The sequence below is a fragment of the Leuciscus leuciscus genome, assembly GCF_965113295.1.
Source record: "Leuciscus leuciscus genome assembly, chromosome: 9".
Taxonomy (NCBI): Eukaryota; Metazoa; Chordata; class Actinopteri; order Cypriniformes; family Leuciscidae; genus Leuciscus; species Leuciscus leuciscus.
The window spans coordinates 26,328,405-26,354,483 of NC_138733.1; the positions used below are offsets into that span (position 1 = coordinate 26,328,405).

The 26,079-nt window shown below is 41.7% G+C and overlaps 2 protein-coding genes across 3 annotated transcripts; both read left to right on the forward strand.

Moving 5' to 3' along the window:
- The first annotated feature begins 204 nt into the window (after window positions 1-204).
- On the forward strand, window positions 205-14,238 carry postnb (periostin, osteoblast specific factor b). 2 transcript variants are annotated; one of them, XM_082179435.1, is made up of 22 exons: window positions 205-467; window positions 1,471-1,569; window positions 4,475-4,539; window positions 4,742-4,899; window positions 4,990-5,154; window positions 5,244-5,390; window positions 5,477-5,618; window positions 7,169-7,381; window positions 7,478-7,612; window positions 8,420-8,568; window positions 9,251-9,387; window positions 9,466-9,596; window positions 9,737-9,867; window positions 10,665-10,767; window positions 10,873-10,940; window positions 11,195-11,240; window positions 11,356-11,370; window positions 11,475-11,669; window positions 12,705-12,749; window positions 13,101-13,142; window positions 13,229-13,258; window positions 13,395-14,238. In XM_082179435.1, exons 1-22 carry the CDS (start codon window positions 349-351, stop codon window positions 13,415-13,417), a joined length of 2,358 nt encoding a protein of 785 aa, XP_082035561.1. In that variant the 5' UTR covers window positions 205-348; the 3' UTR covers window positions 13,418-14,238. The 2 variants fall into 2 exon arrangements, with proteins under 2 accessions (XP_082035561.1, XP_082035562.1); XM_082179436.1 differs by lacking the exon at window positions 12,705-12,749 and having other exon boundaries at window positions 206-467.
- A 4,900-nt stretch (window positions 14,239-19,138) lies between these two features.
- On the forward strand, window positions 19,139-21,484 carry LOC309506060 (uncharacterized protein). The gene is made up of 2 exons (XM_082179610.1): window positions 19,139-20,362; window positions 20,957-21,484. The coding sequence occupies exons 1-2, from the start codon at window positions 19,433-19,435 to the stop codon at window positions 21,467-21,469; spliced, it is 1,443 nt and encodes a 480-aa protein (XP_082035736.1). The 5' UTR covers window positions 19,139-19,432; the 3' UTR covers window positions 21,470-21,484.
- Window positions 21,485-26,079: the final 4,595 nt, after the last annotated feature.

A 26,079-nucleotide genomic window follows, 5' to 3' on the forward strand; every position in this document is an offset into this window, starting at 1 on the left:
TAGCACCAGCACAGAACAAATTTTTTTTTTTAAATGTAAAGTTCCACACCAGTCCTAATATGGACTAAAAGAGCTCTGCGTGTACTGTATATAATTATTCTTTTGTTAGGAATTCGACAACATTTCCTCTTCACACCTCAGCTCGTTGTTGAATTAATCCTCCATTCTTTGTGTTTTGCTTATTCAGTGCTGGAGGTGAGATCATAGAGACACACTGGTGAACAGGAGAGGCTGGTGCACTGACAGTTTGCCAGTCTGTCCTGCTGCAGAGAGCTGAGCTATAAAAGACCTCTCCCCCTCAGCTGGAGCCCATTCTTGCTCTGAAGTCTCACAGTGGGGAAAGCAGGGATGAAGCGACTCTTTGCAACTACTTTTGCACTCTTTGTGCTGTCTGCCTTTGACCAGGCAGACTCTTCAGCCTATGACAAGATAGTTGCCCACAGTCGTATTCGAGCAAAGAAAGAAGGGTAAGAGATATTATTAATTGTATTTATTCAATTGTTAAATTATAAATAGCATATATCATTTAAATATATTTCAATTAAGAATAATTTTCATAATTTATATATATATATATATATATATATATATATATATATTCAAATATATTTGAAACATTTTACATATGGTTATTACTTTACATACTATTACATTGCTGTTATTATTATTACTGTATATTTGTATAACTGAATCTTTCTTTGTCTTTGTGCAACAAATATGCAAACTGTGTGAAATTATTTATATTATTATTATTATTATAATAATTTTGTGTAACCAAATCTAGTCAGGTTGATTGTCATACTAAATAATATTATTGACTCACAAAATATAAAAAATATTTATTTATAGTGAAACACTTGATTTTATAAGTATATATTTAGGTTACCTGACAAAATGTTTTTACATTATTTAGTTTTATATATTTTGTAAATGATTTAATCATTTTAAATTGTAAAAAGGCTTTTGTAAAAAGCTTTTTATTTTTTTATTTTTTTATAAAAATAAATAACAGTTTTTTAATAAATACAAAGGCCTTAAGAATGGTTTTAAATAGCCAATTATAGCTCATTGTCTTAATTTGACGTTTATTACATCAAAGTCAAACATTACTGTCCCAGGTTTAAAAGAAAAGCACCATGCTGTCACAAAACAATTTCACACATCTGTTGCACTTTTGGGTCCAATTTTCACTATGAACTAGTTGCTTATTAGCAGGCATATTACTAGGATATTGGTTTATTAGCACTTATAAAGAACATATTAATGCCTTATTCTCCATGACCATATTCTACATCCCTTAATCCTACATTACCTAAACTGAACAACTGCCTTAGTAACTAATAATAATTAAAGAGTTTATTGAGGCAAAATTTCTCAATAGTTAGTTAATAGTGAGAATTGGACCCTAATCTAAAGTGTGACCTCCCAGCTTTACTCATTTCGTCCTGTCTTACCTTTACCTCTCTGCAGACCAAATGTGTGCGCTCTCCAGCAAGTCGTGGGGACAAAGAAGAAATACTTCAGCACTTGCCGTAATTGGTACCAAGGGGCCATCTGTGGAAAGAAAGCGTAAGTGTGATGTTTTATGATTTCTGGAGGCTATTACAAATCCCGTCTCTTTGACAGAAACTGGAAAGTTCCAGCTGCTCCAATGGTCAAAGGTGAAAGGTCACTGTCCCAACTGGTAAGAGTGGTGAAGACTTCCAACAGTTACATTCACAGATGAATTCCTACTTAAGCTGAGCTCCAAATGCAGCTTAATAGTTGAATTTACAATGCTTCCTATCCAAATGACTTTGTAAAATACAGAAATAGACAGCAACAGTAGATTTATAGTTCAACATGGCTGCCAAAACAAAGACAAAGAATTGCTCTACAGCTACAAACCAAATTCCATGTGTTTCTACGGCACAAACCACCAGAGAGCTGCAGAACCTTAATTGGTATAAAATGGTGAGACCCACTGACGTTGTCAGGACATGCCATCGATGATTAAAGAAAGCAGTAGAGCTCGCCTGGAGTGCTTGGCTTGTGTTGAAACACCTTTCCTTAAATTTCTGTCCTAGGGCGAAAATACACAGCTGTCTACAAGGTGGAAATGTCAGCAGGCTCTTTTGTTCTTCAAGAAGCTCTTTGGCAAAACTCAGTGAACTTAATGATGTGTGAAATGTAAAACAACAACAGCAAAGAAAAGATTTCAACATCTAGATCAACAATATACCGTAAGATGAGCAGCAATGTCCTACTGTGAAGGCTCCAGTAATGAGGTTGTGGTTTCTGGAGGCCAACATGGTTAACCACAACCGTTGATTCATGTAGAGTTTGTCATGCCTCCGGTTTCTTGTCCTTTTTCCGTGGTTGGAAAAGAGTGGAACAACAACATAAAGAGTTTTCCCGGGCCTCTCATATGTGACCAAACAGCATTGATGTGAGGTAACCTCCAGTGGTTTCAAACTTCCTTAGTTGCAAAGCCAGACTTGCCTGAGATATTCTGTAGATTTTCTGCTTATCTTGCAGTTTTGTATATCGAAAAGCCAGGAATTGTTCTGCTCTGAGGATTTTCTCTGCTCTCAGCAGACCATTACATAGCGGTCTGGCAATCTTTGTAAATATCTGGTTCAGTGTGCTTAGCTTACATAACTGAGATGAGTATGACAGTCTTCGTTCTTCTTCAAAGATTGGTGCAAAAAAATTATAGCACTGATTATGCAGATGAGAGAAGTTTGAGAATTACTACATTTTGTAGTGTCTGTTTTCATTCAAGTCATTGGTTTGATGTTCTACAAAGCTTATCTCTATATATTTTGTTAGAAGTTTCCTCCATCTGATGGTTTTAGCTCCATCCTAATGAACATATGCATAATGTTGTGGATCCTTTGAACTGGTGACTCACAAGGGATAACTTCAATTAAATTGGAAAATCTGACCTTCTCCCCAATGATTAATGTGGATGCATTCCCTCAGCATGTCATGTTTTCCTCCCGTTTTGGGGAGAGATGCTTTAGAAGCTCATGTTCTAGTGAGGCTCTAATGATCTCATCAGCTATCTCATCAGCCTTTCCCAGCACTTCACTTCTATAGAAGACATGGAGCCCAGCCATGAGCCAAAACTATTGCTTCTGGATTCTCAGTTGGGCGGTCACATAGAGAACAGCTTTGAAATCCCCATTAGTTTCTTAGTCTCGTGATTGCTCAATCTCAGGGACTTGTCAGTTCTCATTTGGTGATTTGCAGGCTGTTTTATATTTCTGCGGAATTCAGCAACATGGAACCGGTTTGCTGGTGTGGAGATTTCCATGTGCACTAACCCTGACTAGTGTTTCTCTCTGAATCTCCACCACTGCTGGAGTTTGTTTATTATCAGCAGCTTTGAAAACTTCTCAAGGGATTGTAACTCTCCAGGGGTGTTTTCTCAGAGGACCTTATAAAAAACCTGTTTCCCATTAACAGCTTTTTATTAACTCTACAATATGGCTGCTGTATAGTTGGTATAATTAGCTTAGGTAAGTTTTATTGAACCCATTATTCATATTAAAAGCCGGTTATAATGCATATGAACTTGTAACTGGCAAAACACACAGGGAATGGGGAAAAAAATAAAAATATATATTGATGCACAAAAATACCTTGGTCTGACAGGAGATGTTTATGGTGGCATTTGAAATTATAATTCAAGTTCCGAAGTACAACAGTGGATTTCCTTCTTTTACATGATGCTTAGTAAAATAGTTGTATTTTAAAGCACATATGTGTACATTTATATTCAGATGGTTTAATAATATAGTTTTTAAGATCATTTCAGTTTTATCATTTCTTTTTAGATTATTATATTTTTTTGTTTCTTAATGCTACCAAGAGCAAAATGACTTCTCATCCGTGAGATTCCATTTGTGTGGTCATGGAAACATATTTACAAGCTTGGTTTGACGGTTTAAAGGGCCGTTTTCAATGAAAACAGAAAAACCAGAATGCAACCTCCATTACTGGAAAACTGCTGATTCAACATTTCCTTCCCATTGTACATTGTAACTTCCAAACCAAGGGTTTTCACTGGGTTATAAATTTACTTTAAAGGCTTCCTGGATCCAAAAAATACCCCTCAGCCTTACTAAACCACCAAGTTGGTCTCAGCGCTTGGCTTCAGGGCACTTTAAGTATTAATGCAATGCTATGACAACATAATGATAGTGGAATAAGGCACAAACCTCGGGACCACATAGCATGTTTATGTACAAAGACAGTTAATGGTTGCCATATGGAAAGACTGTCTGTCCAATACCATGAACTGTGTTATCATTAAAACCAGGATAGCTTGTAACGACGTGAGAATGTCATCCAGGAAGAAGAAGAAAAAATGAATTTGAGCCTGTACATTACTGGTATTTTATTTTTTCAAGTGGCACCAAATGTCTGGGCTTCAATATTCACTTAACACATGTTCTTCTGGTTTTATGTCTTCCCTCCCTTTGTCCAGGACCGTGTTGTATGAGTGTTGCCCAGGTTACATGAAGTTGGACGGCTTGACAGGCTGTCCTGCAGGTTGGTTGATTTCATAATAGTTACTTACTGACCAGTCTGACATTGGAATGTCATAAAAGTCTGGTTATATTGTCAATAAAATACTAATTTACAATGATAAGTATGCTAAGTATGATTGATATCTAGTTTGAATGCTATAATGTAGGGAAAAAAATGTATTAGGCTGCAATCTTGCGGCTAATCTGTGTCACTTTCCTTGCAGTTGCTCCCATTGACAACGTTTATGGCACCCTCGGCCTGGTCAAAGCCAAAAATACCCAGGAATACTCTGCTATATCCAAGCTACGGGAAGAGATTGAAGGTTCCGGGTCGTACACCTTCTTCGCACCCAGTAATGATGCATGGGATCTTCTGGATACGGTATCATCTTGTTCCTTCTATATTCAGCACAAACATAGAAATTGAGTAATTCCTTGACTGTTTTGCATTGGCTTCCTCTCTGTTCTATAGGAGGTGAGGAATGCTCTGGTGAGCAATGTTAATATCGAGCTGTATAATGCTCTGCACTACCACATGGTCAACAAACGGCTTCTCACCAAAGACCTCAAGAACGGAATGACTGCAACCTCCATGTACAACGACTTGAACCTGCTCATCAATCATTATTCCAATGGGGTAATTTGATATCTTGAGAAATGGAGGGTTATGTTTCAGGTTACTTTCTTCTTTGTGAAGGACTTAATTTACACATGGTTCTTGTTCAGGTTGTCACAGTGAACTGTGCCAGGATCATTCACGGCAACCAGGTGGCCACCAACGGAGTGGTCCACGTCATTGACCGCGTCATCACAGCTGTTGGCAACACCATTAGGGATATAATCGAAGTCGACGATGAACTAAGCACTTTGAGTGTAAGTGTTGAGGAAACTTGGAGCTGTGTAGTTCATGAACCAAACCAATTAACCAAAAGTTGTAATATGCTCCATTTCTTTTCCAGACTGTGGCTACTGAATCCGGTTTGATTGATAAGCTGGGTCAGTCGGGACACTTCACCCTGTTCGCCCCCACCAACGATGCCTTTGAAAATATGGATAGAGAAGTTATGGACAGGCTAATGAAAGACAAGGTTTCCCTCCAAGGTAAACCCCAAGACGTAAAGCCCCATGATTTCCCATTGCACTATTCTCAAACGGAGTGCTTTAAGTTGTCGAAGGGACACGTTAAATCCCATATTGATGGCAGACTTGGCACAAAGAAAGGCTTTATTCTTATTTAATGAGACAAAGATGCAGGAAATCAAGGATCTGGCAGTTCCCTCGTGCCGTGTTTGTTGATATGAGTCAACTGAGTGAGGCCAAGGATTATTTTGCCCCCTTTCAAACCAGATGGGCCCGCTGCACCCCGAGCTGTAGACCTGGAATTCTCAGACAGTTGGCAAGCAGTGCCATAACAACACTTATAGGACTACTTTGAGATTTAGACAGGGTTACAGTTGAGCCACTTGGAGAAGAGATCAAATCTGAAGGTTCTCTGCAGTTTATGGGTACGTCTTACAGTATTTTCAGAATACTGAGGTTGATGTTTGCTTTGGAGTTGCATTAACTTTCCCAGTGATCATGTAAAATAATGACATAATACCCCACTCTCATGAATATAAGGTTTGTCAGAAATGCCCTAAGGCTTATATTAACTGCTTGAGTGAAAACTAAAATAAAACTAATAATATGGCCAAATCTGTTGTGCCAAGCGGAAAGACATTTGATCTGCTACTTAAGCAACTTTCATTGAGGGAAGTCATGGAAATGAAAAAGAAAAACTCCAAGCTTAACCTAGATGCTGATGCATTGTACAGTTAACCACTGAATGCATATAATACCAACACATTTAACACAATGAACAATAACAGTGAGATGATAGCCAGCTTGAACATATGCACCCATTTGGCTCCAGTGGTTCATGTTTTCCAGAGTGATGCGGAATATATTTTGTAACCATTAAAGCGATAATGTTCATTGTAAGGGCCAAAGGAGAAAGATTTAAGACCTTCTGAAAAGAGCATAATCCTTGTCTTGCCAGAGACCTATAGACAGGAAACAGCTGTTCGCTTTACGATTCAGTGAAAAATGGTGGCGATGGGATCTCTGCCCTCTTATTTGTCCCTAGAGTTTGACTTGCACTTTATTTCCAGTCAAATGGTTTGTTGCTGCTGAGAGACTCACTCAGAGAGGACCCAAAGGCTCCCAAGGCTCCCCATGATCCCTTTTGGGAACTAATTGGAGATGCAATGACATAATGGATTGCATGCATATCTACATAATCTATATATTAAATCACAGAATTTAAATAGTCTTTAACTAATATTAAAGGTCATGAAATCAAAGTCCATGTTGAAGTTACTGTGTCTATATGCAAGTGTAAGCCTAGCAGATATATGCATTTTAAATTTACAACCATTCTCCCAGGAAAACTGTGCTTGACAAGTGATTTCATGCACATTCATTTAGAGCAAATACTGTGTTAAATCACTGTGCAAAATTGTCATTTAGCATGTTTGTATGAAGCATTTTCAAACAGTTATCAAACGGATAACTAATATCATTTTTCCATGATTTCCTCATATCTCAAGAGGCGTGTAAGAGGAATAACAGATGTGCTTGGATGACAAAGACTGATGTTTATTCTCTTCCAGCTCTCCTCAACTACCATCTGTTGAACTCTGTTCAGTGCTCTGAGGCCATCATGGCCGGCACGTCTCATGAGACCGTGGAGGGCAGCAATATTGAGATTGGCTGCGATGGCAATAGCCTTACAGTCAATGGCATAAAGATGGTACTCAAGAAGGACATTGTCACCTCCAATGGAGTCATCCACCTCATCGATCAAGTCCTCATGCCCGACTCTGGTAAGCTTATCCTATCAGTCTGTTTTATCTTTTTTTTCTGAGAGTGCAGAAATGACTGAAATAGCCCCTAAATCCTGTGATTTTGCTTTTTTAAAGCTAAACATGTTATGGAGCTGGTTGGACAATCTCAGAGCACCTACGGTGACATGTTGACAGAGCTAGGCTTGTCTGCAGCTATGGGACCCCAGACTGAGTACACACTCCTGGCTCCACTTAATGTAGCCTTCAACGGTGAGCAAATACATGTCAATCTCCCTCTCCCTCTGTTTAACTAACTTAGTCTCCTTGCCTTTACTCAGCTGCTTGTTTCTTCTCTGTCATTGTCTGTTTTAATTCTACCTTAGCAAGACCTCTGTTCTTTCAATTGCTGACGTGCCTTGCCTTTGTTAACTTCTGCTGTCCCATAACTATAACTTTGATTCCTCGCGGGATAGCAGGTGTAAAAACATATGATTCATTCATGCTGTGAATGGAAAATAGCAGCTTCTGTTAATATATGGGCCTCATTGGGCTTCCAGCACTGAAAAGATGTTGAAAGAAAGAGAAGATGAAAACTTCTGATATCCCACCTCCCATACAGAGCGTTTCAGACCTCACAGGAGGCTAAGCTGGATCTTTCACCTCATCATCACATGTTTGTAGTTCATTTGTGGCTAATGACAGGTGAACATATTCATCACATTATATTTACAGGGGTAAATCGTTCCTTTTACTAGGCTGCATGGGGGAAAGGGACAGTGCCTGCGGTTACAATAACCAAAAGTCCTGTCTGGGAATGCACATTCTACAAACTGCTCACCACGAAAGGCTGGCCAAGTCTTAACATGTTGCATTTTGAAACATATAATGTTTTAATGGTACAGCCTCTTTGGTTATGTGTATGTTTTAACATGGAAGAAGTTAATTGGTCTTTTTAATCGTTCTAAATCCGAGTCGCGTTATGTCATGTTATTGATTTGGCAAATGTTATCACAAAACTTTTTTGTCATGATGGTAAATCAAACCAAGTGCAAATAATTGTTTTCCTCTGCAATCCAGATGAGGTGATGTCCATGGACCAGAGCTTCCTGAAGATCATTCTGGAAAACCACGTAATCAAGACCAAGGTTGTGCTGAGTCAGCTGTACAACGGTCAGCGCCTGGAAACACTCGCAGGGAAATTTCTCAGAGTCTTCGTCTACCGCACAGTCAGTTGTTTTATATGTTTTTGTTCTTGATTTTATTATGATTTAGAATCTTCCATTTGGCAAAAAAAATATACATATTTATATATTAATTAGTCAACTAATTTATAAATTGTAATATGCAAAAATTTCCAAAATATGTCAGGAAAATATATGTGTATATATACTGTATTCATATGAAACTGCTAATATACAGTAATATTTATTTTAAATGTTATTTATATAAATGTATTTTAAATATATGGTCAGGTATTTCCGATATTTTTTTTATCATTCAAAAAAGTAGTTTTCTCCAACGTACTAAAATAAAACAACTTTTTAAGGATGGATGAACACACCAATAGTTTTATGAAACTTTAAAAAAAATGCATGTATTCGTTCTTGTTCTCCCTATGTGCTTGTATATCTGAACTGTATTTGAAATGTATTTTCTTACCTCTTTTAAACAAAATATTTTTTAATACACATATTTACAATACATTTCAAATATATTTTAGCCAGGGGGATAAAAAAAAGGATATTTTGTTTTCACTGACATGTTAGGTGTATGAATTCTTTCTTTTTTGGGGGGGCCATTACTTACATTGACATTTATTGGCATTGTCATTTTTAAGTAATAGCTCAAACAGTTTCCATTAGTAGACTCACAGGAAGTGAACTGTCTTGTAATATTTTATCTATGAAGGCAGTCTGCATTGAGAACGCCTGTTTGATCCGTGGAAGCAAAGAGGGAAGAAACGGTGCCCTCCATCTCATGAAGACCCTGATCACGGCACCAGAGTCCACCATGTACCAACTTCTGGTGAAAAACGGAGCATTCAAGTAAGAAAAAGTACATTTTGATCAAGTCAAAGTGAAGATCGCTTTCTTGTCCTTGTGACTATCACTTCATTGCTGCAGGATCTTTTTGTCTCTGATGGAAGCAGCTGGTCTGACTGATATGCTCAAACAGGAAGGAGATTTCACACTTTTTGCCCCTACAGATGAGGCTTTTGCAGGGCTCAGTGAGAGAGACTTGACTCTTTTGAAGAGTGAGTTCTTTCATACATGTCATTTTCAAGGCACACCACATCTAGAATTACTGTTTAGCTTTGTTTTATTCAGGATTAATGAGATTAAAGATGAAAGACGGAGGATACAGGATATGACAGCGTCTCTTCTCTGTGATCAGGTGACGTTAACGCCCTCAGAGCCATTCTGCTCTATCACTTCAGTAACGGCGTCTTCATCGGTGGAGGCTTGGAGACTGGAGTCACTAACCTCCTCAAAAGTCTCCAGGGCAGCAATTTGAAGGTGTTGTATGTAAGTATAAAGCACTCCTGCAGTCCAGCCTTGAAATTAATTTCAAGTCATAACATCTGTTATAGGAACACATGCAAGAACCTTCATCAGATTATATGATTCCGCTCTGTAATATAGAGTTTTACTGTGGGAATTTCCTGTGAGTAAAATTAAACCGTGCTTTGTAGTAAACCACTTACCTTGATGCAACCTCTGATTTATATGTAGAAGAAAAACTGAATTTATTTGATATACGGAAGTATTAAACAGGTACAGAATGTTTTTATGATTAGCAGGTTTTTTTTGTTTTTGTAACCTTAATATACCTTTACATTGGGAAGGTCACATAAATCTTTGGTTAAATAAAATGTTGTTGTAAGGTTATACTGTAAGAGTAAACAATGTCAAATAACATAAAAAGTCTAAATTAGCTGTCAACATATTTAATATTAATAAATCTGAATACATTTGCCAATGAATACCAATGAAAATAAAAAATACTATTCAGATCAGCATTGCTCCTAAACATAACAAGAACCTGTATTACCATTCTTTTACCATTTATGTTTTTAAATTAATATATATATTATATATATCATGTGTATTTCTATCTATTCATTTTTATACAGGTGATGTATATACATAAATATAATTTATGTATTATACATTTCAGCACTTTTGTTCAAGTTTGATCTTTGTTGTTATTGTACTTGTTTGTTAAAATGAAAAATGAGCAAATATTACATAATATAATAATATATACTATGTATGTTTTATGATAACATTTGTTTATTGAAAAAAAATATGGCAATTTGCAGGCAAATGAGAGCATGCAGGTCAACACTGTGAAAGTTCCTGAGTCTGATATAATGGCCACAAATGGAGTTGTTCACTTCGTCAGGACTCTTCTGTACCCTGAGGGTGAGAGTTGAAATTGCAGTTACTGTGATGTTTTCTTTTCTTTGTTTTTTGTGTGGAAATTTTTCATTTTTTAAGAACTACTAAATGTCTGTTTTATTTTAAAAGATATACCTGTTGGTAGCCAGGAACTCCGTTCACTCCTGACAAGGATCATCCGATACATCCAGATTAAGGTATTGAATTGCAACATGCAACAAGCTTGAAGTCGTTCACAGAAAGACCCATTTAGGGGCCTGTTTGCCCTGAGGATCTGGACTCGATTATGTGCAACATATATATGATCTCCCAAAACAGATGTCCAGTGGGATCCTAATGCCATCTTTTCTTTTTATTTGTGTAATTCTACCACCATGCCTAAAAAGTGTAATAGACAGGATATTTTCATAAGTGAATTTCTGTGTCAACGTGTATTTTCCTTCCTTTGTAGTATGTTACTGGATACAGATTTCAGGAGATCCCTCTGACATTTATGAGTATGTATATCAAAAATGGTTTTCATTTCAGCGCAATCAGTTTATTTTTATCTGTTTTCTCAAAGATTCATTTTTCTTGAAATCTGACAATCATGTTTCACCTTTTTCCCTCTAGGAAGAGTCATCACAGGTAATTTACACCAATGAAACTCATTACTCATGAGAGAGCTAGATTATTACTCTGTGCTGCATGAAGTTTGTTTAATGAGAGGACTGTGTTTCTTATATATGCAGTTCCTGGTGATGTTACAAAAGTCACCAGAGTCATCCAGGGAGAGCCTACCATCACCAAGGTGACACGGGTTATTGAGGGCGACCCGAGGATTACGAAGGTTACCCGTGTGATTGAGGGTCAACCTTCTATCACTAAAGTCACCAGGGTAATCGAAGGGGAACCAACTATGACCAAAGTCACCAGAGTCGTTGAAGGTAAACACCACTAAACACATCAATGATAGTTATTGCACATATCATTGCATTAAAGCTATTGTCATGTAAACAATGTAAAGTAATTGTATATGTATTGTGTAACACTTTAGTTTAGGGTCCAACTCTCACTAGGTAGTTGCTTATTAGCATGCATATTACTAGGATATTGGCTGTTTATTAGTTCTTTTAAAGCACATATTAATTCCTTATTCTCCATGACCATATTCTACACCCTTTATCCTACCCAATACCTAAACATAACGACTACCTTAGTAACTATTAATAAGCCATAATTAGGTGTTTACTGAGGCAAAAGTAACAGTTAATAGTTAGTTGGTGAGAATTGGACCTAAATCAAACGTGTGACCACTTATTGAAATTTCATTGAATGAAAAGGATTTATACCAATTTTTGGCTGATCCTCTGTTGTGCCATTTCAACCACAACCAACAATTTGTTGACTAATAAATATCTTTCAAAAGTTACTTGGTGAGATAAGTGTAAGTAAAGTAAATATATTTGTTGTACTTTTGTAAGTATTACAATCAAATTTCGCTTATTTTTGTTACCTTGTTTAAGTTTGCAAAAAGTGTTAGTAAAATGCTAGCTATGAAATGACCAGCCAAACATTGCATTCTTAAAATGTTTAAAATGTAATTTTCCCCACACAACGCTATTTAACACAATACAATAATATAAGATGTGAGGAAAATGTTCTGACGATTAAACAAATGACAGAATTCTCTTGTGATGCATTGATTTTATAAGTCCACTGGGCCAAACACACACATAGCTAAAGAAACGCCCTAGTAACTATGAATGACAACTCAATGTGTTGCCTTTTAGGCATACTCATACTACAAATGTTTGATCATTCTCCAAAGGACAAATGTGTGATAATGTGACTTGGAATATGTCTACAAAAACCAAGTGTGATATTTCCCAACAGTGCGTGTTGCTCTAGCAATGAACCCATCCTTTCCTGGACCTGGATTTCACAAGTATTGACATATGCTTAATGTTTTGTATCAACAGGTCCAGAATATTCAGTCACCAGCTCCTCCGATATGGAGCTTTATGGTAGTGTGACACTTTGAACCCTTTATTAGCATGCTAGCATCAGAGCTAACAGTTAACCTCATTTTGTCTTCCTCACTCCAAATCTTTTTTCCCTTTAAGTTTGTCCTATTCCAGGTTACAGAATACGTCTTTCTATTGTGCTAAGGGTACTGGTAAAAGACAACTAAAACCTTTGATTTATTGTTTTTCCTTTCATACTCTTTTGGAATTAGCTATGCTACAAGCTGCGGAGTAAAGCCGACCCAGTCAACCACTGAACTCTACTCCCCTTTCCTTTTCTCTCTAGTTCTTCATGTATAATCAGATAAATGTCAGTATTATTCATCATTTCTTCTTCTTCTTTCCCACTAGATATCCGCGAGGACCCTGAAAGCATGACTAGTTTCATTCAAGGTGAGATTCTAACATTTGCAAAGGTATGTCAAGCTAAACTGTCCCAACATGGTTGACCTCTTTGTCTTTTGCTAATCTGTTTCCAGAGGGAAGAAGGGTGCCTGGAAGAAGGCCAGGTAAATAATTCACTAAACATCAGTTTGACACTTTTTTTTAATCAGATTTCTTTAATGTTTTCATGCATGCATGTCGATTGAACAAGCAATGTGCTACAAGATTTGATCTCCGTGACCTCTCTTTTCATAATCTCAGGAATACCCCGGAGGAGAGTCTAGATCTAGACTGGGCAGAGAGAGCACAAGTAGAAAACAAGACCTGAAGAGTCCTTCCTTCATTTACTTGCGCAGTGGTCCAGAACCTACCAGGTTGAAGTTGAGTTTAAGGCAAAAGAAAAACAAACTCAATATTGATCATTCCTGTTTGTTCCAGAGATAATGGTGATTTTTGTTCAAGTACATTTGGTCCACATGGGAATACAAAATTCCCCAAATGTGTATATAAATAAGCTCTCTCTCTTTTTGTTGTAAAGTATGGGCTGAAAAATCACAGTTTCATCTTCGCCATGAATAAATGATCATATGTGATGTTACACAAAACAACATCTGATGCTTTCTGATGTTTTTGTTACATGATTTGGAAACATTTGTACAACCATGCATTACCGTTTGTATGAAATGAACATTCACAGTCAAAATGAACAAATGCCTAAAACCAGCAGTAGGCTATGAATAAATTTTTCTGGGGTACGGTTTACAGTTGCATGGACAATGATTTTATGGTGCTCATATTTAGATGGTGTAAAATCTAAAATAAAAATAGAAATTATGTTGCAGTGTTTTGTTAGAAAATTAGAAAAGTTTTTTTTTTTTCATGTTTCTTTTCATGGTGTGATAGAGGTTTGATTGTTCTTCCTTGGTGTTTTTGTATGTGTATGTAAGTGTGTACATTTGCATAAACCGTGCACAAATGTGCTGCACAAAAAAAAAACTCTCAAACTGAATTTTTAATGTTACAAGTCCAAGTTTAATTTGACAAACAGGTTTTGGCTCCTTTGCATTTATTTTTCACTTTCCATAATAAACTCAACTTTTAGACATGGAATTGTGTGTCAGTTTTTGAAGTAACAAAATGTTAATATTGTTTCATTATTTGTATTGTCATTATTTCTTTTTTATATTTTATACAAATTTAATATAAAAGTATAACAATAAAATATTAATGATGAAAATGATATATAATAGATACATATTTTAAGCATTGAAGTGCTATCTTTGCTATCTTTAAGTTTTACTTGAGGAAGAAAATATTTGTCATGTGGAAATATCTAGAAAATATCTCAAATGTGAGATGTATAGGCTGAGAAAAAAACCCACAATTTCCAGTATAATGATTCATATTTTAGCACAGAGAGAAATCTGCACAAAAAGTCCATATTTATACGCGTTTTTATAAATGTCTCAGAGCGTGCAATGTATTTGTGCATTCATCATCTTTTCCATTTAAGACATTTTTTTGTCCTCTTTTTTTGTCTTCCCTCAGGAGATACACATTCATTCTTATTGCCTGAGTTCAAGCAGTCTATGTGGGATAAGTCAAGGCACACCTTTATTCCAGAATTTCGTTTTAGCATGTCATACACTGACATTTTGTGTCAATATGGAATGTAGCGAACGTTATCTAAAGAAAGTAAAAAAAAAAACTAAAAAAAAAAACATGAGCTTAGTAGTTCAACTTTCTTCTTTAGTTAAACAACTATTTGAAAACACTCCATGCTGTTTTGTTTTATTGGTTACTGTAAGAAATGCTGGCTATGTAAGATAATGGGCAATATGGTAATGTTTTTACTTTTACTAAATATTGTTATATTTTTAACTGTATAAAAAATATAATCATTCATCCACAGTTCGGACCAGTCAAATGATCAAACTATATACATATATAAACTAAATGTAAATGTAAACAGCCAACCCAACTAAGAAAGCAAAGGCTGAGGGTATTTTTTCAGAATGCAAGACTAAACTTGCTGCAGTTCTTTTCTAAATAGAGGTGGAGGTCAAAGCGGGACACTTCAGACGGGGGCTAGTGGTGACATGCATCCCACTGAAGTTTGCATACAATGCAGCTGGATTGATTTGAGCTGATTCCAAGAACTACAGTCAGATACCAGCATGATGTTTCTGACAAGTGATGTTTGAGTCATTTCACTTCAGCTATTCTAATTATAAGAGCAACAAAGCTTGTGATCATTTCCCAAGCTTTGTTCCATCATTTTATATATCCAAATGCTATATCACTATCTTTCATTAGCAGCAGGGCCGTCGCTAGAGGTGAGAAAAGTGGTCACGATTCTCAGGGCCCCTGGCTTTGGGGGAGGCCCCAGCAATTTTCACCAGAGAAGGCTCACAGCAACAACTTGCACTGGGGCCCCGGATCCCCTATAGCTACAGCCCTGAGCATTTATGTACTGTAAGAGCCCAGCCCTCAATAGCTTGTTCAGGCAAGAGGGGCATCGCAAAGCAGTGAGCTGGGAAATAGATTGTTCGGCACATTCTGGTGGGTTGCAACTCATACACTCCCTCTGAAACAATCTATCTGGATATTTGAAATTATATGAACGAATGAATGATACGAAATGATTAATACGAAATGAATGATACGAAAATCTGTTGGGTGTGATTGCTTTTTGAATCAGTGCATCTTCAGACTTACATACAATACAAGACAACTAGAAAGTATGGGCAAGGGTGTTACAATAGGGAAGAAAGTACTATTGCAATTTCAATTTCATGCCAACTTTAAAATGTACACGCATATGAGCATATGAACACTTGTGACAGACATAACAGGTTCAGCCATGCCTAAAGGGGCAAAAATCACAAGCACCAGACCTTTACATCTCAACAAAACAGGTACTAAACAAATTACTTCCAACCATTGCAATGTGACATGTCTGAAATGGGGAGTTACACTGAAGAGGAACCATTGCTGGATTTATTAATACCCACTTGACCCAATTTGGATTATTAAAATACTTGAGTAATGAGTGGTTAAAATGGAATGCTGTATTTACAGTGTACAGTGTTGTACTTAACTTTCTTTTGCTTTCTTCCCTCTTCTTTTATTTTCCTTTCTTTAATAGTGTGGTTGAATGGATCTTCATGATAGTGGAAAGAAGGGTTTAAAACTAATGAATATAAAACCAAGCGTTTTTACAATGTCTTCAGAAAATGGCAACTAAAAAAGGTAAGCCAACTAAACAGAAAGGAAACACAATAAATACAAACACAAGGACAAAAAGATAATTAAACTGAACATAACTCTGACATACACATACACATGTTAGGTTTTCATGTTTTATGGGGACATTCCATAGGCGCAATGATTTTTATACTGCACAAACTGTATATTCTATCCCCAACACTAACCCTATACCCCTAAACGTATACTCTCAGAAAAAAAGGTACAGAAGCTGTCACTTTAAAAAAAAGTTAATCTTTGTACCTAAAGAGCGCATATTAGGCTACATATTGGTTCCAAAAGTGTACATATAAGTGCCTAAATGATATTAGAACTATTTTTTTTTTCTGAGAGTTTACCCATCACAGAAAACTTTCTGAATTTGTAAATTTTCAAAAAACATAATTATATGATTCATGCTGTTTTCCTCATGGGGACCAAAAAAATTTCCCCACAAGGACAAGGATTTTGGATATTGCCATTTTTGGGGGGACATTTTGTAGTCACACTCACACACTGCTTAATATTTATGCGGAAACTTTTTTTCAGGATTCTTAAAGTTGAATAGAAAGTTCACTATAAATCATTTGTAACAATATAAGTAAGCAATACGTTACGAGAGGCTGTTCTGTATGTGAATATGTCACGGCAGAACTTATTTACGATACAGCACTAGCCTCGAGTACCTTATTATAACCAAAATATAACGTTATCAATGCAACTTTCATGAAGTAAAATAAAAAAAAGCCTGCCTTCCGCTGGAAATAAATAGTCCCTGCAGTGAACAGCAACAGAAGTTACATTATTTCGCCATTAGACGGCAAAGATTGTCTTTATGAGTGAGTCAGTCAGTAGAGATGACTTTTATATTGAAAGGACTGAAAAATGTTGTGAACACGGAGAAGCAAGACGCAACCAGGGGAGCAATCATTCTGAAAAAATTTAAGCTTCCCCGGGCGCCGCCATTGATTAGCGGACCCTCACCTGCTGTTAGCATTCCATTGACTCCCATTCATTTTGGCGTCACTTTGACAGCGAATAACTTTACATCTGAGGCGTTTAAAGACTCCATTTTTCCATTATTTATTTCTAAAGAAACACAAAAATGTATAAAAGGCTCCATTACCTTGTAGCTTACGTTATCGCCCTGTAGAAGCCGGTTTTGTAAAAATAGGCTAATGATTGCGTCATAACCACGCGACTCTCTGTCGCACAGTAGAGAAATTACCGTATGGACAGGAGGAGAAGTTTGCGCGCAATCGGGGGGACGTGGAGACAAAATGACAAAATAATTAATCAGAATACTTAGCAAAAGTTTCTCCTGCTCCTAGCTCATAGACACCTACTCACACTCTCTGTCTCTGCAAGTTTCGGAAGGGAATGATTCAGATTTCTCTTGGCACAGCAACTAGAAGACAGACGGGTTGCTCACGTCACATCTACGTCGTCAAGCTCAGTTTGAGTCTGCGCAGTACGCTCAGCCATCAGGAAGTGAGTGCTTCTAATTGACTTCACTTTTCTCCGTTGAATCCAATGGGGTCGCTGTGTCCATTTCTTTTACTGTCTATGGACGCAACTGACAAATGAGTAGCGTGGCTGGGCACGGGAAAACCCTTAACTGTTAAATAGACAATATATCGCAGGCTTTGCAGCAGACATTCAACTATATCTACTCTAGGCACTCCCTTACTCGATCTCTCACAATACTCTTCTCTATCCACCTTATCGAGTATCCAAGTATCGAGTGTCATGGCGACGCCCAATAAGGCTTGCAGGAAAGTTGTGGATAAGCTTCGATGAACAATATCAATGAGAACATTATGTTTACGTTGCTAAGAGTGGTTGCTAAGGGTGCTGTGTTGTGATACAAAACCGTTGGGTGAAGCGGTCATGAATAAAACACAGCTATTCTTGACCAATCTGAATAAAGGACTGGAACTTAACCGTTTTATAAATGTCTTCACTGCCTCTTTTGATCAATTGAATACATCCTTGCTGAATGAAATTCTTTAAAAACAAATCATACTGACCTAACAGCACTGGTCTAGTTAGTAATGCATTTATTCTGTTTATCCTATGACCTTAAGTATGTTGTTCTTTGTAAAACCACATCCTGCATTTTTTCTCATTAGTTCCCGTCTGTGATTCAGTTTTCAACTTTAACTGTTGCAGCTCCACATGAAAGGGCATAAACAATACAACTCTATCACATCATCTGTTAAATAAAACCGGTTAGTTTAGATGAAGCATATTTTTAGGTTTAGGTTTATGAACATGAAGCATATTTTTAGGTTTAGGTTTATGAAGATGAAGCATAATTTTAGGTTATCAAAACATTTTTACTGCATACTTGAATTCAATTTATTCCAACAAGTAGGCCTATTCTATCTCCACAAAAATGTGTGTGTTACACACACACACTGTAGGAAATCCTACAAAATTCTACTTTAGCGTTTGAAATTAATCAAATACTGGATCTGTCACGTCACTGTCAGTGTTGTGTTTCTGTTTCTCTTACGAGAGGTCTCTCGTACTGCGTAAGATATCTTACGCTAGGGGAAAATCCTTTTCCGCGAGATATTGAAGCCAAAAATTATCCTTAATTTTGTAATAATGCAAAACGCGTTGCAGCAGCAATGCAGACATAGGCGAGACAGCTCGCGCACCTATTGGCTGCTCTGCGGCAACTGCAGCAGCCTATCGAGCGAGGCCTGGCGTGACGTCAGACCCAATCAGGGCACTTCGCGCCCGCTGCGTCACGTCCCGCCGAAATGGCCGTGGTCTAGGCCTATAAATATCGCTCGCAGGCAGCTATTATCTGATTTTTCATCCTTCAAGCGAAGCACACGCATCGCTGGAGCTGGATTAGAAGCCGTGCCGTCGAGAGAGAGCACCTTCAGCGGGACGAGTCACTGAAGTCGCTGGCCGCGCCGCCTTCCTGCCTTCCTGCTGCGCTTTCCGGCGCTTATATCCTTCTCTTTTATTACTCTGTATTTGTGTGTGTGTGTCGCCGCCGCGACACACATTCTAAAAGAGCTAGCGTCTTTTTCAAGATGCCTTCCTGCGGCTCGTGCAGAGCCACACTCAGCGACGGGGACCGCCACGTGATTTGCGTTTCCTGCCTGGGTGAGGAACATGCAGCTCTCGCGCTCGCTGACGGCGGCTGCCCTCACTGCGAGCTGATGGCAATGGCGACTCTGAGGACTCGCCTAGCCGTCTTCACCGAGACTGCTCCCCCGCCCGCCGCGGCGTCGCGCCGTAAAAAGCGCCGTGCCCAGCGGGCCCCGGAACCCTCCCTCAGCCGCCAAAGCTCGCCGGTTCGCCCGCTTGCTTCCCCGGCTTCGTCTGTCTCGCTTCCTGACGGACAGCGGCCGCCGTCTGCCGCCGCTTCCGTTGACATCGCGGATGAGGAAGCCCTGCTGGGAGAGGATGATTCCTGCTCTATCCTGGCGTCAGGCAGTGAGGATTGGGCGGGCTCTGAGGACCCCGCACCCCCTGCCCGCACGTCGTCAGGCAAGAGAGCTTCCATTGAGACGGAACTCATGCGAGTACTCGCACAGGCCGCGGCGAGCCTCGGCCTCGAGTGGTCTTCGCCTGAGCAGCCCGCTCACAACCGGCTGGATGGATTTTTCCTGCCTGGGGAGCGCGCTTCGCCTGCGTCCAGACCGGCGCCTTTTCTTCCTGAGTTACACGAAGAAGTCGCCAAGTCCTGGAACGCCCCCTATTCGGCTAGAGTGCGTCCTGCTGTTTCTTTGGCATTCTCCGCCGTTGACGATGCCAAGAACAAAGGATACCTTTCGCTGCCGCCGGTTGAAGAGGCGATAGCGGCCCACTTATGCCCGCCCTCCGCTGGACGGCGCGCTAAGCCGGCCCTACCCTCTAAAGCTTGCCGCACGACGTCAAGCCTGCTCCGCCGCGCTTTCTCCACCGCCGGGCAAGCTGCGTCAGCGTTGCACACCATGGCAACGCTCCAGATCTTCCAGGTAGAGTTCTCAACGGGTCGGGTCGGCCCGACAAACCCGACGGGACCCGCGGGTTCGGGCCGGGTTCGGGTCGAAAATATAAGCAAATGACTCGGGTCGGGTCGGACATCGGGCTTAATCTTTTCTGCTCAGTAAAAAAACGAAACATTTATTAATCATCGCTGCTGTCCACCATAAAGAAAGTCTGGCTGCTGCGTGCAACATCATGAAGAGGGGCGGGGGCAGACCTGATGCCGCTGCGTGCACGCCTTTAGCCTGGAGAAGAAGATGGAGTTGGTGAAAAGTAAACTTGCCGCAGGTGAATTCACCGTCGCTACTAGCCTACAGACTATTTATATATTTAAAGTTTATTGTTTCAGTTGTTTGTATTGTTAAAAGGCGTGAACATTAAAGGTTGATTTGAATTCGCGTCTGCTGGTCATGATAATACGTGTATGAGAAAAAAAAATTCTGACGCGGCGTCGGGCCGCGGGCCGGGTTCGGGCAGATAATTCATGTTGATGTGTCGGGTTACATCGGGTCCGGGCTTTAAAAGCCACGGGCCGGGTCGGGTCGGGTTGTAATTTTCAGGCCCGTTGAGAACTCTACTTCCAGGCCGATCTCCTCCGTAAGCTGGATGAGGAAGGACCTGACGCGATCTGCGTGCCGGACTTAAGGAGTGCCACGGACCTCGCTCTCCGTGCTACTAAGTCAGCAGCGCAAGCCATTGGACGGACTATGGCTTCTCTCACCGTGTCTGAGAGACATCTTTGGCTGACGCTCTCGGAAATGGCCGAGTCTGAACGCACCGCGTTCCTCGACGCCCCGCTTTCCGCCACAGGCCTCTTTGGATCCTCCGTCAAGGACTTCGCGGAGAGATTCGCAGAGGTACAGAAAGCGTCTCAGGCTATGAAGCACTTCCTCCCGAAGCGCTCCAGCTCTGCAGCAGGCCGTGCGAAACCGTCTGCTCAGAGCTCACAGCCACAGCCACCGTCCACTGCCTCCACTTCACAGCGCCGCCAGGCCAGAAGCGCGAGACCGCGCTCCCGCTCATCCGGTCGCCGCCCCGCAGGACGTGGCTCGCGACCTAGGATCACGGTGAAGCCCGAGGCCCCGAAGTCGTCCTAGCACGGCTAGGAAAACGACGGTGTTCCAGTCCCGCTGCAGCCGGACTCACACCAAAGCTATTCGCTCGTCCAGTTCCAGCAAATGTGACTGTTCCAGTGTTTTCTGCAGCCAACAAGTCGGTTCTGTCACCCGCTTGCCTGCACACAAATGCCGTTTTCACGGCTACCCAGATAAATCCCCAAAAGAGTGTATTTTCTGGTGTCCCGGCCAAGGCCGATGGTGTTTCATGTGTAGTAAGAATGCCCACTGCCCAGTGCCCATCCCTACACACAAGCACAGCCTGTCACACAGGGCTCGCGCACATAAAACCGACTCAGATCGGTTGCGCTTCAAACATGGTGAATGTGCCCACTACCCAGTGCCCACTAACACCACGTTATGCATGTCTCACGGTTTCTGTAAAAACGAAACCAACGTGCACTCGCTTCACTCAAGCGAACGATGCTTTCGGTGTGATAAATGTGCCCGCTGTCCCGCGCCCACATCCACACATAGACATGACAGTTCCCACGGGAACCGCCCAGCCCTCCCCCTCGCGGTTGACCACCGCAGAGGAGTCGAGCGCGGGCAATCTGCCCGCTGTTATCAGCGCGCCCCATGCCTCAAATGTCACGAGCGCCATGCTTGTGTTACAGCACGCCGAAGCTTCTCCATCGCTGAGCGAGCGGAGCGCGCTTCGTATTCAACCCCTAGCTATCCATGCAGACGCATGGGCAAAGCTACCCGGGGTTTCGAAGTGGGTGCTGAACATTATAGAAAGAGGCTATTCGCTGCAGTTTCGCCGACGCCCTCGCCGCTATGTGGCGCGCGTCGAGACCACGGTAAAAACAGAAGTAGCACATCTACTTCGAGCCGAAGTGACGAAACTATTGAGCAAAGGGGCCATAGAGCCTCTCTCTCAAGTTCAGAGCGAAGGAGGGCTATACAGCAGATACTTCCTGGTACCGAAAAAAGACGGGGGTCTCAGACCCATACTAGATCTAAGGCAACTGAACAAAGTGCTTGTGAAGCGACAGTTCAGGATGCTCACGACCAGGCAAATCCTTGTGCAGATTCGCCAAGGAGATTGGTTTGTGTCAATAGATCTGAAAGACGCGTATTTTCAAATACAGATAGCGTCACGTCACAGGCGATATTTGAGATTCGCCTTCGAGGGCCAGGCATATCAGTACACAGTCCTGCCGTTCGGTTTGTCCCTGGCACCCCGTACATTTACGAAGTGCATGGATGCGGCGCTCGCACCCCTCAGAATGAGAGGCATGCGAGTGCTGAACTATTTGGACGATTGGCTGATTCTAGCGCAATCTCGCGCAGTGCTCATAGAACACACGACCATTTTACTCGATCACCTCGAGGATTTGGGTCTGAGTGTCAATTGGGCGAAGAGCTCCCTGTCACCCAGTCAGAAAATATCTTTCCTGGGCACAGAACTGGACTCACTATCCATGATAGCGCGACTATCACAACAGCGCGCGGTAGACATTCGACGCACAGCGAACTCTTTTCGCTGCGGCGCGTCTGTCCCGCTCAAGAGATTTCAGAAGATGCTAGGTCTCATGGCCTCAGCATCGTCAGTGCTCCAGCTGGGCCTGCTCCGCATGCGCCCGCTGCAGTTTTGGCTGAAAGCGCGAGTCCCACGCGAAGCGTGGGCACCCGGTTTGCTTCGCCTCAGGGTCAATCAGAAGTGCGTCACAGCTCTGAAACCCTGGAAAGCGAACGACTGGTACCAATCAGGTGTAAGCCTGGGGACTTCCTCGAGGGTGAAAGTGGTGTCCACGGACGCGTCCACCTCGGGATGGGGAGCGCTGCTCGAGGGCAGACCGTTCTTCGGCCAATGGTCAGAACGGGAGAAGCTCCTGCACATAAACTGCCTCGAAATGCTGGCAGTAGACAACGCGCTGACGCGTTTTTGTCCCCAAATAAAAGGTCACCACGTCTTGGTCCGTTCGGACAACATGTCTGTGGTGTCCTACATAAATCGCCAGGGCGGCATCAGATCCGAGAAACTGTACAGGCTGGCAGAACGCCTCCTGGTATGGGCTCAGTGCAACCTGCGCTCGCTCAGAGCAGCGCACGTGCCAGGGATCTTGAATATAGGACGGGACAGACTGTCCAGGAACAATGTTCCGGCAGGCGAGTGGTCTCTACACCCACAGACAGTCCATCTGCTGTGGAAGAAATTTGGCAGAGCGGAAGTGGACCTGTTTGCGTCTCAAGAAAACGCTCACTGTCAAGAATTTTTCTCCAAGAGCAGGAGCGCGCTGGCCCATGTGTGGCCCCGCCGCCCGCTCTATGCTTTTCTCCCCGTCTCTCTCCTGCCTCAGGTGATAGAACGGATCAGGGAAGAAGGATGCTCAGTACTGCTGGTAGCACCGTTCTGGAAAAACCAACCTTGGTTCCCAGTCGTGATGCAGTTAGCAAGTACTGCCCCGTGGCCAGTACCAATGAGGAGAGATCTCCTCTCACAGGCCCGCGGCTCGATCTGGCATCCTCACCCGGAACTATGGTCCCTTCATGTCTGGGCCATCAACGGGTACATTTTGGACTCCCTAAAGGAGTATTAAACACGATCACGCAGGCTAGAGCTCCGTCTACAAGACGACTCTATTCTTCGAAATGGTCGGTGTTTTCGGGCTGGTGCACAGCCCGTGGTATGTCACCCACAAACTGTGGTGTGACGGAGGTGCTTTATTTCCTACAAGAGCTGTTGGATGGGGGCAGGGCCCCCTCCACGCTCAAAGTTTATGTGGCGGCTATAGCAGCGTTCTCAGAAACAACGCTTGGTCAGTCAATAGGAAGGAACGATTTAGTCATCCGCTTCCTTAGAGGGGCTAAGAGACTGAATCCTCCCAGACCTCCCTCAGTCCCCGTATGAGACCTTTCTACGGTTCTGGAAGCCATGAAAGGTGCGCCATTTGAGCCTTTACAGTCAATCGATTTGAAACACCTGTCTTTCAAGACGGTGTTTTTGCTGGCTCTCGCTTCAGTGAAGCGCATAGGGGATCTGCACGCGCTCTCTGTGAGCGCGGCGTGCATGGAGTTTGGGCCCAATGACTCAAAAGTTATACTCAAACCTAAGCACGGTTATGTTCCAAAATCCCTCAACACACCGTTTAGGGCGCAGGTTATCTCCCTGTCAGCCCTACCGGTCCCTGATGAAAGAGACGCGAGCCTCCTTTGCCCAGTCAGGGCATTACGAGCTTATGTGTCTCGCTCGTCTGTTTTCAGACAGACGGAGCAGCTTTTTGTTTCGTTTAGCGGACGTTCTAAGGGACTAGCCGCGTCGAAACAGAGCCTATCCAGATGGATAGTTGATGCTATAGCGCTGGCATACGCCTCCAAGGGCATGCAGTGCCCATTGGGTGTCAGAGCGCACTCCACGAGAGGCATGGCCTCTTCGTGGGCCTGGTCAAGTGGGATTGCCTTGCAAGATATTTGTATGGCGGCAGGCTGGGCCTCCCCGTCTACATTTATAAGGTTTTATAACCTAGAGGTTCCCGCCCTGCAGGCCAGGCTGCTGTCGGTCTAAATTTACCAGTATTATCTGACCTGATGCGATCAGCTCAGAATGCTGCGTCTGCTGAGCACAGCTCAATGTTCGACAGTATAAAGCTGGGCAAACTGTGTAAGACCCACATTTCCCCATCAGTTCAGGCCGTACCCCGCCCTGTCTGTATGATGAAATTCGCGTCCCATCGACGCTGCTATATGTGGAAGAGTGAGGCTGCACCCCTCCCTCTTCCCGGACTCCCTGTGAGTTCCCTGAGTGATTGTGCACTATATGTACCCCGGGCTTTCGCCCTTGGGTCTTTGGTGTCAGATCTCAGCATGCACGGCGTTTTACATTGGGTCCCCTAGCGTAAGATATCTTACGCAGTACGAGAGACCTCTCGTAAGAGAACGTACTCGGTTACTAACGTAACCTCGGTTCTCTCTAGAAGAGGGAACGAGTACTGCGTATCTTGCCGTGCATGCACACGCTCTGGTTGCTTCGATGATGAAAAACCAGATAATAGCTGCCTGCGAGCGATATTTATAGGCCTAGACCACGCCCATTTCGGCGGGACGTGACGCAGCGGGCGCGAAGTGCCCTGATTGGGTCTGAAGTCACGCCAGGCCTCGCTCGATAGGCTGCTGCAGTTGCCGCAGAGCAGCCAATAGGCGCGCGAGCTGTCTCGCCTATGTCTGCATTGCTGCTGCAACGCGTTTTGCATTATTACAAAATTAAGGATAATTTTTGGCTTCAATATCTCGCGGAAAAGGATTTTCCCCTAGCGTAAGATATCTTACGCAGTACTCGTTCCCTCTTCTAGAGAGAACCGAGGTTACGTTAGTAACCGAGTACGTTTTCTGTTTAGCTCATCTGTTTCCCTGGTTACCCTCATTAGTTCATTTGTATCACCTGATCGTTGGGGATATTTTGGGGATATTTAATTTAATTTTATCAATCAATAAATTCCTCTTGAAACAAACTTTGTTGTATTATTTTAATTTAATACTGTGAAGCTGCTTTGATACAATCTGTATTGTGAAAAGCGCTATACAAATAAACTTGACTTGACTTGACTTGACCTGTGTCTTGTTAATTACCCTCTCTTGTATCACCTGTT

What these genes read in the sequence shown, in the direction of transcription:
- postnb (XM_082179435.1), top strand. Translation starts at nt 349, where the DNA reads ATGAAGCGACTCTTTGCAACTACTTTTGCACTCTTTGTGCTGTCTGCC. An exon ending in ACTTAATGTAGCCTTCAACG is followed by an intron (nt 7,613 to 8,419) that starts GTGAGCAAATAC and finishes TCTGCAATCCAG; the next exon opens with ATGAGGTGATGTCCATGGAC. An exon ending in GAGTCTTCGTCTACCGCACA is followed by an intron (nt 8,569 to 9,250) that starts GTCAGTTGTTTT and finishes TTATCTATGAAG; the next exon opens with GCAGTCTGCATTGAGAACGC.
- LOC309506060 (XM_082179610.1), top strand. Translation starts at nt 19,433, where the DNA reads ATGCCTTCCTGCGGCTCGTGCAGAGCCACACTCAGCGACGGGGACCGC. An exon ending in CAACGCTCCAGATCTTCCAG is followed by an intron (nt 20,363 to 20,956) that starts GTAGAGTTCTCA and finishes CTCTACTTCCAG; the next exon opens with GCCGATCTCCTCCGTAAGCT.